General features: G+C 43.0%; 1 protein-coding gene and 1 pseudogene across 1 annotated transcript in view; one reads left to right on the forward strand and one right to left on the reverse strand.

Moving 5' to 3' along the window:
• PI4KA (phosphatidylinositol 4-kinase alpha) overlaps positions 1-12,376 on the reverse strand; it is a 114,498-nt gene that overhangs the window by 85,366 nt on the left and 16,756 nt on the right. Inside the window, exons 3-7 of the mRNA XM_012776680.3 lie at positions 11,850-11,943; positions 8,996-9,084; positions 6,346-6,418; positions 5,443-5,702; positions 4,865-4,931 (exon numbers count right to left, since the gene is read on the reverse strand). Of these exons, the coding sequence (XP_012632134.1) occupies positions 4,865-4,931; positions 5,443-5,702; positions 6,346-6,418; positions 8,996-9,084; positions 11,850-11,943 (583 nt within the window). The remainder of the gene's footprint in view (positions 1-4,864; positions 4,932-5,442; positions 5,703-6,345; positions 6,419-8,995; positions 9,085-11,849; positions 11,944-12,376) is intronic.
• LOC105877782 (nucleoside diphosphate phosphatase ENTPD5 pseudogene) lies at positions 748-2,207 on the forward strand (annotated as a pseudogene).

Raw genomic sequence — 12,376 nt, forward strand, 5'->3', positions numbered from 1 at the left:
ATGAGGCAAAAGACAGGAACTGCAAGGACCTAAGATTTGGGATTTATGCAGATGATATCACTGAAAGTTTTTAAGCAGGAAAGTAAATGATCAGACTTGTACTTTTATTTTTTTATTTTTTTTTTTTTTATAGTACTACGTATCAGTGTAACTTTTTTTTTTTTTTTTATAGTACAAGACTTGTACTTTTAAAAAACAATTCTTCCGAGGCAGGCAGATCACTCAAGGTCAGGAGTTTGAAACCAGCCTGAGCAAGAGGGAGACCCCGTCTCTACTAAAAACAGAAAGAAATTAATTGGCCAACTAAAAATATATAGAAAAAAATTAGCCGGGCATGGTGGTGCATGCCTGTAGTCCCAGCTACTTGGGAGGCTGAGGCAGGAGGATTGCTTGAGCCCAGGAGTTTGAGGTTGCTGTGAGCTAGGCTGACACCATGGCACTCTAGTCTGGGCAACAGAGTGAGACTCTGACTCAAAAAAAAATTCTTAAAAAAAATCCTGGCACCGAGGGCAGTGGGCGGCCACACCGGGGAACCCCGCATGCGCATTTTCCTAGTTCGTGCATGATCAGCAAAGAAATATGGAGTATCTTGGCTGAATCGTCACACAGACAAGAACATTATGGTCCTGGTTGAAAAAGTAACATGGTAGTGAGGAAACAAGGGAGAAAACCCAGAAGCAAAAGAAAAAATGCCACTGTAGGTGTGTGTGCAAGATTGTTGCTGCATCAAAAGCCTAAACCCAACCACATCTTGGGAAAAGAATGGCTACTTCCTGGAGTGCAATCTTTTTCATGCTGGTGGTATCCTGTGTTTGCAGCACTGTCTTCCACAGGTACCAGCAGACTTGGTTTGAGGGTGTCTTCCTGTCTTCCATGTGCCCCATCAATGTCAGTGCCAGCACCTTGTATGGAATTATGTGTGATGCAGTGAGCACTGGAACTCGAATTCATGTTTACACCTTTGTGCAGAAAACACTAGGACAGTTTCCAATTCTAGAAGGGGAAATTTTTGATTCTGTGAAGCCAGGACTTTCTGCTTTTGTAGATCAACCTAAGCAGGGTGCTGAGACTGTTCAAGGACTCTTAGAGGTGGCCAAAGACTCAATCCCCCCAAGTCACTGGAAGACGACCCCAGTGGTCCTCAAGGCAACAGCAGGACTGTCTTATTGCCAGAACGGAAAGCCCAGGCTCTACTCTTTGAGGTAAAGGAGATCTTCAGGAAGTCACCTTTCCTGGTACCAAAGGACAGTGTCAGCATCATGGACAGATCCTATGAAGGCATATTAGCTTGGGTTACTGTGAATTTTCTGACAGGTCAGCTGCATGGCCACAGCCAAGAGACCGTGGGGACCCTGGACCTGGGGGGGCCTCCACCCAAATCACGTTTCTGCCCCATTTTGAGAAAACCCTGGAACAAACACCTAGGGGCTATCTCACTTCCTCTGAGATGTTTAACAGCACTTATAAGCTCTACACACACAGTTACTTGGGATTTGGATTGAAAGCTGCAAGACTAGCAACTCTGGGAGCCCTGGAGACATAAGGGATTGATGGACACACTTTCCAAAGTGCTTGTCTACCGAGATGGTTGGAAGCAGAGTGGATCTTTGGAGGTGCGAAATACCAGTATGGTGGCAACCAAGAAGGGGAGATGGGCTTTGAGCCCTGCTATGCCAAAGTCCTGAGGGTGGTACAAGGAAAACTTCACCAGCCAGAAGAGATCCAGGGAAGCTCCTTCTATGCTTTCTCTTACTATTATGATTGAGCTGTTGACACAGACATGATTGATTATGAAAAGGGGGGTGTTTTAAAAGTTGAAGATTTTGAAAGAAAGGCCAGAGAAGTGTGTGATAACTTGGAAAACTTCACCTCTGGCAGTCCTTTTCTGTGCATGGACCTAGCCTATATCATAGCCCTGTTAAAGGATGGCTCTGGCTTTGCAAACAGCACCATCTTACAGCTCACAAAGAAAGTGAACAACATAGAAACAGGCTGGGCCTTGGGGGCCACCTTTCACCTGTTGCAGTCTCTGGGCATTTCCCACTGAGGACACGCACTTCCTCTGAGGCCTCCATTCGCCAACAACCTTTTTAAAGGGAGAAGGAGAGTCATTTTCTGAGCTAGTCTGGGGGACAACCTGGACTGAAGCCCAGCAGCTGGCTTTATCAGGAGAAAAGGAGCTTTTGTAGATGGATCTTGTCCTTGAGTCTAGAAATTTGAGTTTAATTAGTTTTACACATTTAATGTGAACTGCTACCTAAACACTCAGCATGCACAGTTGGCACCAGAAGAGTCTAAATCTTTTGAGATTCTTTGTGTGTCACAGAGAGCCCTGTGAGCCAAAAAGTATAGCTTTGGAACTCAATCTTGGAGAGCCCAGGGAACCAAAGAAAAATCTCATTTCAACCCTTTGAGTGCCTCATACCTTAAACATTTTAATTTTCCTCTTACATGCTATGTTAAGCTGATTTATTGCAATCCCATGACCTAGCAATACCAGTATTTTTCTCCTCCCTATACACTGCCTACCCTTATCTGCATATACCTCTCCCCAAAAGAGAAAAAAATACCTGTTTTTGCTTTCCATGTATAATTCCCACCCCCCAAAAAATGGTACCATGTCAGAATTTGTGACCCTGTTCTGTGCTAGCTCCAATCAGCCAGTGGAGAGCCATCCTAAATGGTAATAGGATGGAGAGTAGCTTCTAACTGTGCATAGCTCGCAGCCTTAAGAAAGGAGGACATCCAGTGTCTGGAGACATGTCGTGGGAGGGTATAGCTGCCTCATGTAGCCTATCTCCTGTAATCAACTTTTTATCATTCAACTCTGGGATTAATGAACATATCCAATCTTATGTGTGTATTCAGTGTCAGTACCACCTCCTAGGCTAATGTGTTTATAGTATTTTCCATGAACTAAACTTGTTTTCTTTGTATTGCTAAGAATAGAACTATAGTAACTATTAAAAAAAAAAATCCTTACAGCAGCATGGAAGAGGGCCTGGAAAAGGAGAAGGAGAGACTGGCTGTAAGAAAGCCTGAGTGCGAAGGGAGGCGTGGGAGCACACACAGGAGGAGCAAGGTCTGCTGCTGTCTGCCCTACAGTGAGGGTGCTTCAGAGAGTAGGGCTTGTCCATCTGTGGGTCTGTCCCTCCGCTCACCACTGCAGGCACAGAGAAGGTGGCAGCCAGGTCCACTGGAAGGACTAACAGGCTCGACCAGTCAGCCATATCTGGCCCTCCCCCATCTACCACCTACTGGGTGGGCTTAAAGGAGGGTGCCACTATGGAGGGAACTTTCACCACAGAAGGTGGATGAAGAGCTGTTTACCTTAGAAAGGGAAGCCTTTAAGGGGATGTCACTGCTGTACTCGGATGGCCCCAGGGAAGGAAGGGGGCAAAGGGATTTTAGAGCCTGGAGGAATATATTCTACATTTGGACAAGGGGTTCTCTCTGATAGGTGGGATTTTCAGTGGGTGAATTTAGCCTTTACATTTTAACATACACACAAAATGTAATTTGTTACATTCTCAGATCCAAGAGATACTACGCAAAGCTGCCCACATTAACCTGTGTTCAGATATTCCTCCTACCTTTTTATTCCCAAATTCTCCTCATATTTCTCAAGACCACCTTGAGCCACCGTCTCTTAGCAATCAACATCCTCCAAAAACAGAGAGACTGCATTTTGAGGCAGGCCATTTCCTATTACTTAATCTGGTCTCACTTCCCTCAGGGATAAGGTAGAGGTGATTTTAACATGCTTCTGGTACATGAATGAAATTCAGTAAATTGTGTAGACGTACTTTGAGAACAGCAAAGCTCTATAAAAGCAGCAGTGTGGGGCGCGGTGTTAACGCCATTGCAAGATGGCGCCGGCTTCCTGGTCACGCCGATACTACAGGACTGATAAACAGGGTGAACCGCGCAGGTGTAGGGGCTTTTCCTGTCTCATCAAGTATGCATATGAAGGATCTTAGCTTGGCCTATCAGTAATAACCCTCGCGCGCTTTTAACCTATCCCCATCACTTCCCCCCTTCCTTAGAGTATATAAGTGTGTGAGAGCTTGTGCTCAGGGTCTTCCGCATCATGTAAGTCTAAAGGGAACCCCATTAAAGCACTGTCAGAAGAACTCCAGTTGCCGCGTCTTCCTTGCTGGCGAGGCGGGCGCGACACAGCAGTAGTGTTACATTCTTTAATATCATCTACATATTTACTGAAATTTTTAAAAAAGTACACACTATTAGCACTTCTGCCTGAGAATCAACTGTCACAGGTTAATGTAAAAAATCCTGATGACAAGCATATGGGGGTCCGTAAATTATTTTCTATACTTTTCTCTGTATAGAAAATATTTGAAAATTTTAGGAAGTTTTTTTTTTTTTTTTGAGACAGAGTCTCTCTTTGTTGCCCAGGCTAGAGTGAGTGCCATGGCGTCAGCCTAGCTCATAGCAACCTCAAACGACTGGGCTCAAGCGATCCTACTGCCTCAGCCTCTCGAGTAGCTGGAACTACAGGCATGCGTCACCATGCCCGGCTAATTTTTTCTATATATATTAGTTGGCCAATTAATTTATTTCTATTTATAGTACAGACGGGGTCTCACTCTTGCTCAGACTGGTTTCGAACTCCTGACCTCGAGCAATCTGCCCGCCTCGGCCTCCCAGAATGCTACGATTACAGGTGTGGGCCACTGCGCCCAGCCAATTTTAAGAAGTTTAAATGAAAACAGAAAATAAATGCTTTCTATAAGCTTGCCACTCTAGATCCGTAACAGTGTCGGCATTCTTAACATCACAAGAAGTCACTGAGTCAACTCTCCGAGTACTGGGTCAATACTCTTGGTAGAGGGACGAAGCCCACCTTCAAAGTAGTGAAAAGCGGATCCTCCAGGGGAGCTGGGAGGGGGCATGCCGCGCTCAGGGCTGACCTGAAACACAATCACAGTTACGGATCAGAAAAGGCCAGTGACACCTCAGTCAGATTTGTCCTAGACAAGGTTCCCTCTGCCAGTCTGATGTCTGTACTCAAAGTCCTGGTTCAAGCCTCACCTTCTCCCTAAAACCCACTGTAGCTAGAGAATTTTCTACTATACATTGTATCATTAAACTCTGTGTCTAGCCATATATTTTATACTTGATTACTGAGCTGCATTGTTCTTAGTGTTTTGTGTTTTTATCTTTTCTCCATGGGTCAATTATGTACTTCTTCAAGGCACCTACTGTCTCCCATGCAGAACAGAGTTTGGGCACCAACTGCTGTGAAACATACGCTTTATGACTATGAAATCACTTATAAATCGTAAGAGGCAAGTCTTTGTACTAAAGAGAAGTCTTTCATGTTTCTTAAGTTCCCTAGAACTACACACAAAAGGGATTTTCTTTGCATTGCTCCTTAACGAGATCTTCTCTTCTGCTGTTTCCCCAGGAGCCCAGCCCTACCTGAGAGATGCTAGACACACTGCTGGTTTTCCTCTTGAGGGTGCCCTCCTGACAGACAGTCAGCAGATTGCTGGGGAGGATGGAGCGGAAGTCATTGAAGGAACGCCGTCGAACACCTTCCAGCTCTTCCGGGACTCGGAGGGAATGAGGAGCAACTTTGGGAAAGAGCTTTGAGAGGAGAGACTCTTCCGTGTTGCTGTAACGCCCAAATGCTCGTGAGATTCCTATCAGGCATGGGATTGTGTACTTGCAAAGGTATTCTAGAAAACCAAGTGAGAACATTACAATAAGAGAAAGTACCTATGAGAGAACCATACTGTACCAACTCGTAACACTGGCTAACATTTCACCACCCACCCGCTAAATGTGGAGGTATAAGCCACAGTAACAGCGTCAAACCCAAGAGAAGACTGGTGATATGAATATTTTCAATCTGTCATTAATAATTTCAGACTATGTCTCCACCACACTCAGGTGCTCTCCTTGGGAGGGCTTCGTCTATTCGTGGTACATCCAAATCAATACTATAGCTAGGTCATGTTATCAGTTACCTTGATTTGTTAACATATTTATACCTGTTAGAACCACGTTGGTACCTTAAATTAAGGGAAAAATGACCTTTTAGAAGCCAACTAATCTATCTACACAAGTTATTGGTGAAGACACTGAGGCCCAGAAGGGTACAGTTATTTGTCCAAGGCATTTATACAGCAAAGCTGTGCTCATGACCCCATGTGGCCTCTGAGCATACTAACACACAACTAACACAGCCTAATATAGGAAGGTTTTTTCCATCGGGTACACGTTAGGCACCAAAAACCAGAAAAGACAACTGGGGAAAAGGAAGGGAAGGAGGAAACACAAAACCATTTTAAGAAAAGCCTTAAAGATCTACAACTGTACCTTTTTCTTGAATCTCCAAGGCCTGGCACATTCCCAAGAGGACATGCAAAACCTGCAAAAGTGCCTCTAAAATCTACAATAATCAAGGAAACAAAACAAACTTATAAACAAAGTCAGATAAATAACACAAAATTAATTCAGAATTAGAAGGAGCTTTAGACATCACCTTGACCAACCCTGTATCTGATCCATCTCTCCAAAGCAGCTGTGCCAAGTGGCCAACCAGCTGACCTTCCAGGGACAGAAATCCTCACTCTCCGGGCTAGTACACAGTCCTCCATCCTCCTAACACTGGGCCAACACTATCGTCCTGGGGCTGTACCCACTGGCCCTTAAGGCTACTTTTCCCTCCATATTCTATAAACAGGTCACAGGCCCACAAATCTTATCTTTTCACAGCTAAATACCCCTAGTTCTTTTCAACCTTATTCCTTATGTCGTGATCACGAGTCCTTTAGGATGCTGATTGCCTGCTTCTGATTTCACTGTAGTTCAGCCTGTCTATATCTGTCTGGAAGCGTACTGCTCAGAATAAAGTACATTAACATTAGAGGGATGCTGGAACTCACCCAGAGTAATCACCAAACATCGCAGATTCTATACTTCTAAGTATGTGCCATTAGCTTTCAGCAGCTACTTCACGCTGCTGGCTCAATGAGCTTACAAATAAATACCTAAATCTTCTTCACACATGCTGTTCCTAAGCCATGCAACCTCTACATATGTAGTTGGTGTTTTTTACTTTTCATTTCTCCCCTGAAATTCATGGAATTAGCTTTAGCTCTTTGTACTGGTCTTCAGTTCCCAGTTTTGAGCCTTCTACACATGAGATCATCCTACTTTCTCAGATTATCTTCATTCACAGTACTGGCTTGCTTTGTTCCTGCCACAGGAGGCCGCCAGAGGCTCACCAGTGCCCCTCTGGGGGGTGGGTCTTTGATGCAGTTCTGCAGACCCTCCAAAACATTTTGGCGCTCAGCCCTCAGAATTGGTCCAGAATGTCAGGAGAGGTGCTTGTCCAAAGCCTTTGTGGAGATTAACTAGACTGCATCCACCTCATTTCTCTCAGCTACCTGCCTCCGAAACCCCAGGCAAACAAGAAAATGAAGTCGGTCTAACATGACTTGTTCATAACCAAGTCAATTTCTTACATTTTCCTAATGTTAAATAATGCTGAATAATCTGAAAGGGCATGAAAAGCAATACTTTTTCCATTTCATATAATAAAATCATTTTTATCATCTTCAGTGCTTTCCTCTTTATTTTGGTAAGTTTTATTCACAGAAAAGGCCTTAACTTAATGTCTTTTTAAAAATATAAAAACATATAATCCTAACATATCTAGTCATCTCTTTAGCCAACCTACAAATAAATGAGAACCTAAATTAGAAAGAACTCAAAAAGCATCACTAGCTGGGAATATTTAGCGTGCAGAAAAGCAACTAGGCCCTCCTTGGCGGAACCTAAGAATAGCAGCATATAAAAAATTACTTTCTAGGCCGGGCGCGGTGGCTCACGCCTGTAATCCTAGCACTTTGGGAGGCCGAGGCGGGCAGATTGCTCAAGGTCAGGAGTTCGAAACCAGCCTGAGCGAGACCCCGTCTCTACCAAAAATAGAAATAAATTAATTGACCAACTAAAAATATATATACAAAAAATTAGCCGGGCATGGTGGCGCATGCTTGTAGTCCCAGCTACTCAGGAGGCTGAGGCAGTAGGATCGCTGAGCCCCGGAGATTGAGGTTGCTGTGAGCCAGGCTGACGCCACGGCACTCACTCTAGCCTGGGCAACAAAGTGAGACTCTGTCTCAAAAAAAAAAAAAAAAAAAAAAAAAAATTACTTTCTAAATGATAAATCTGATTAGAAAATTTTTCTTTTCTTTTTTTTTCTTTTGAGACAGAGTCTCACTTTGTTGCCCAGGCTAGAGTGAGTGCCATGGCGTCAGTCTAGCTCACAGCAACCTCAAACTCCTGGGCTCAAGCAATCCTGCTGTCTCAGCCTCCCAAGTAGCTGGGACTACAGGCATGCGCCACCATGCCCGGCTAATTTTTTTCTATATGTATTAGTTGGCCAATTAATTTCTTTCTATTTATAGTAGAGATGGGGGTCTCGCTCTTGCTCAGGCTGGTTTCGAACTCCTGACCTCGAGCAATCCTCCCGCCTCGGCCTCCCAGAGTGCTAGGATTACAGGCCACCGCACCCGGCCTAGAAAAAATTTTGAATCATGATAGTATTCTTTGTTTAAAAAAGACGGAAGTATGAAATACATGTTAGTAATATTTCCAATGAAATTAAAAATAATTACTGAAATCTAAAAAAGTCTGGGCACTTAAAGGTAAAAGCTTTAGCTACCTAGAAAATTCTCTTAAGCTAATGACTTCCACCCCCAACCTAGAGTAAGGAAAATGAGCCTCTGCCTTTTTCTACCTATGTCACAGGACTTTTGGAAAAGTAAATGATATAAGACTCATTAGATCCTGAAAAATACGATAAGCTGAAAAGTTCTGTAAGCAATACTGCTATTAATAGTATGAAATAAAACAACAAAAACAATCCAATCACACTTTGATTTTTTTTTTTTTACTCTTTTCATCGCTTTGGGACTCCTTTCATCTAATAGAAATACACACCAAGTCACCGCACGCTTACCTCATCCCTAATTGAAGGGTCTCTATAAGCCACATCAGACAGCAAAGTTACCAAGCAGAAGCTGAAGCTCTCTGCAACTGGGAGGGCACCTAAAAGACATGAAGACACAAATCAGATCATCGGAAACAAGACGCTGGGCCACACCTCTTGGACATCCAATACAGGATGCTCCCTCTCTCACATGGCCGCCAAGGACCAGTGTATAGAGGCTGCCCTCATGTAGATGAGCCTCAAAAGAACAGAGAGGGGCGCAATGTGTTTGCTGAGAAATACCCCCCTACCTTTCTTTCAAGTAAATGTTTTGGTTCAACAAACTTAAATGTTTAACTGTTTGTTGTTTTTTTTTGAGACAGAGTCTCACTCTGTTGCCCGGACTAGAGTGCCGTGGCGTCAGCCTAGCTCACAGCAACCTCAAACTCCTGGGCTCAAGCCATCCTCCTGCCTCAGCCTCCCGAGTAGCTGGGATTACAGGCATGTGCCATCATGCCCAGCTAATTTTTTCTATATATTTTTAGTTGTCCAGTGAATTTCTTTCTATTTTTAGTAGAGACGAGGTCTTGCTCTTGCTCAGGCTTGTCTCAAACTCCTGAGCTCAAATGACCCACCTGCCTCAGCCTCCCAGAGTGCTAGGATTACAAGCGTGAGCCACCATGCCAGGCCTAACTGTTGTTATCTTAAATGTTTCCTGGGACAATTTATAGTTTGAGATTATAGAGCCTCTCAATATGAAAGATTTCATTTTTTATTCCCTGACTAAATAAAAGTGAGAAATCAATTTTGATGAGTGTAACAAGATGGTACATGTGGGGGCTGTCAAGTACTTATTACTACAACTTTACTTGTTGTTTTTTTCCTCAGTCCCTTTCTGTCTGAACTACTACTTTAAATGGAATAAAATAGGTTTTTTCCTGCTTTGTTTTGGCAAATGGGAAGAATTCTATTAAGAGCTTCCAAGGATTTGTTCTATTCCCCACAACATTTTCAAGTCCTTACACTGCTAAGCCTCCTAGCAGGGAGGTTCTTGGGCGCATGGCCCTCAAGTCTGGGAGGAAATGCTATACTTAAAGACCAAAACCTACACAGCACTTCTTTCAGGCACACCTTTAATGTTAGAACCACTGCTATTTGGTTCCATCCCAATTAAATATGTACTCAATTTTGAATACTGAATGTTGAATCGAGGACATAAGAATATGTACTATTTTGGGGACATAGTCATAGTGCATGGCAGAAGATCATTACATTTCTACTATTGGGTTTATAATTTTAAAATGCAGTTCTAGGTTGTTCTCAAACTTGAGTGTACATCAGAATGCCTGTTAAAACACAGATTTTCCAGTTTAGTAGTTCTGATGTGTGAACTGATAATTTGCATTTCTGACAAGTTCTCAGATGACACTAATGCTGCTAGTGAAGGGATTGCACTTTAAGAACTGCTTCTCTAGAGTTTAAAAGCATAAGTGATACTGCCTTAATTTAAAAAAGTGAACTGTTACCCAATAACTGAAAATGTATCTCTAACGATGTTTCAAATAATGCTGAAACTTTCATTTTAATATGAATCCATATATATAGAAATGATCTTTGTTTGGAAATTAAAAAAAAAAAAAGAAAACAGCATCAACGTCGACTAATATACTTCTCCCCAAAGATAGATAACATAGTGGTGGACACAGACATTTGACTTTCTACTAACAATGGTCTATTTAATTTATACTCCTTTAAATTGCAGGATACAGGTATAAAGTTGGATCTCTGAGGCATGGTACGTCACACGAAGATCAAGAGTAACACAAGCACAAGCAGAATGTTAGTGAGAACGACAAAGCCTATCTTTAGCAGACTGATTCCACCTAACAAATTAGGGCCATGCTATTGACAAAAAAAAGGGTCTTCTTTACACGCACCAACCCCCAGCTATATCCAAAGGTGGACCTCAGGCCTCACAGATGTAAATTACTAAATTACATAGATTACTAAATTATATCAACTACAGAAACTTCAGTCTCATGGGTCACAAACTCTAAAACTGTTGGATGTCTTCTGAGCTGATTTTGGAGCCCTGGCAAATCGATATACAAGAACATCAGCATTGTAAGTGTTCAGGACAATGCTTGGCACATAGCAGACCTATGTAAATATTTTGGAAGGGAGAGAAAGAAGAAGGCAAACAGGGAAACAGGGAAAGAAGGGCAGTGGAGGGAAGGAGAGGAAAACACTAACTTTTCTTTGACACTAAAGAGAGATCAAAATAAAATACACAGCCTGGGCAACACAGCAAGAGTTTTACCTCTAAAAACATTAATTAAATTTAATTACATACAAGGTAAAAAGAAATACACATGAGGTTATTCCATTTCTAAAGGAGCAAAGTTTAACTGAAACTTAGCAACAACAACAAAGTGATGAAACTTTTTACAGTGAACCTCATTGCTGAGTCTCCATCATCCACCTCACCTTTTTTGAGCAGCAGCAATGCAATCTGGAACAATGACCTCAATCCAGGAGTGAGCCTATTAATCTAAGGGTAATAGTGACTGATTCAGGGATGGGCAGGTGACCCAATTCTGGCCAAGGAGACAGGAAAAAGGCTCCTGAAGGCCTCAAAGTTCTTGCTCACTCTCAGCAGAGTGCAATGGAAGGTAGGCCGAAGGCCCACCTCCTCCCAGCTTCACCCTCGTCTCTGACAACACTAGTGGCTGCAGGCAGTTAGTTGTTCCATGGCCAGAAATGGGACCAGCTAGAATCATCCTAAATTACACATCAGTATGAATAAACACTTGATCCTTACAGACGCTGAACACACATGTACATGTTTTTCTTTGCATTTAGGGAAAACATTATGCAAAATTACCTCTGCCTTTCCGAGCTGTGCTTTCTTCTACCCAATACACTTTTGGAAGACCTTTGAGAAGTCGAAGAAGGTAAGGAACCACACAATCTTTGTGCTAAAAAAAATATATACATTTAGTAAGATAAGTGACTGGTAGCTTTTTAGCCCAGAATAAACCCAAAGCAAAGTATATCCTGATCATCTCAAAGCTTCTTCAGGGATAATGTAAAGTGCATGTAAGTTCACATGACATCACTCCCTTCCTGTTTCCACATGGTGGAGTCCAGAGACTGTCACATCAGCCTACACCACGGGGGCCAAAGCGAAGGGCTAAAGCCCACCCTCTGATGAGTGTCCAGCCTGCTCAGGCCTCCTCTGGGGGCTGCATCCCTGTGAGGGCCTCTCCAGAAGGTACATGTATGCACACGCTCAAAGCTTCTTTCAGTGAGAAGGGTTCAGAGAGCCCAAAAACTCATCCATGGGCCCAAGGATAAGCTCTTGGGGAAAATGGAGAGAAGCTTGCTGTGTAAGCTTCTCAACTTGGTAAT

Source organism: Microcebus murinus, chromosome 22 (assembly GCF_040939455.1).
Source record: "Microcebus murinus isolate Inina chromosome 22, M.murinus_Inina_mat1.0, whole genome shotgun sequence".
In the NCBI taxonomy this organism is placed as follows: Eukaryota; Metazoa; Chordata; class Mammalia; order Primates; family Cheirogaleidae; genus Microcebus; species Microcebus murinus.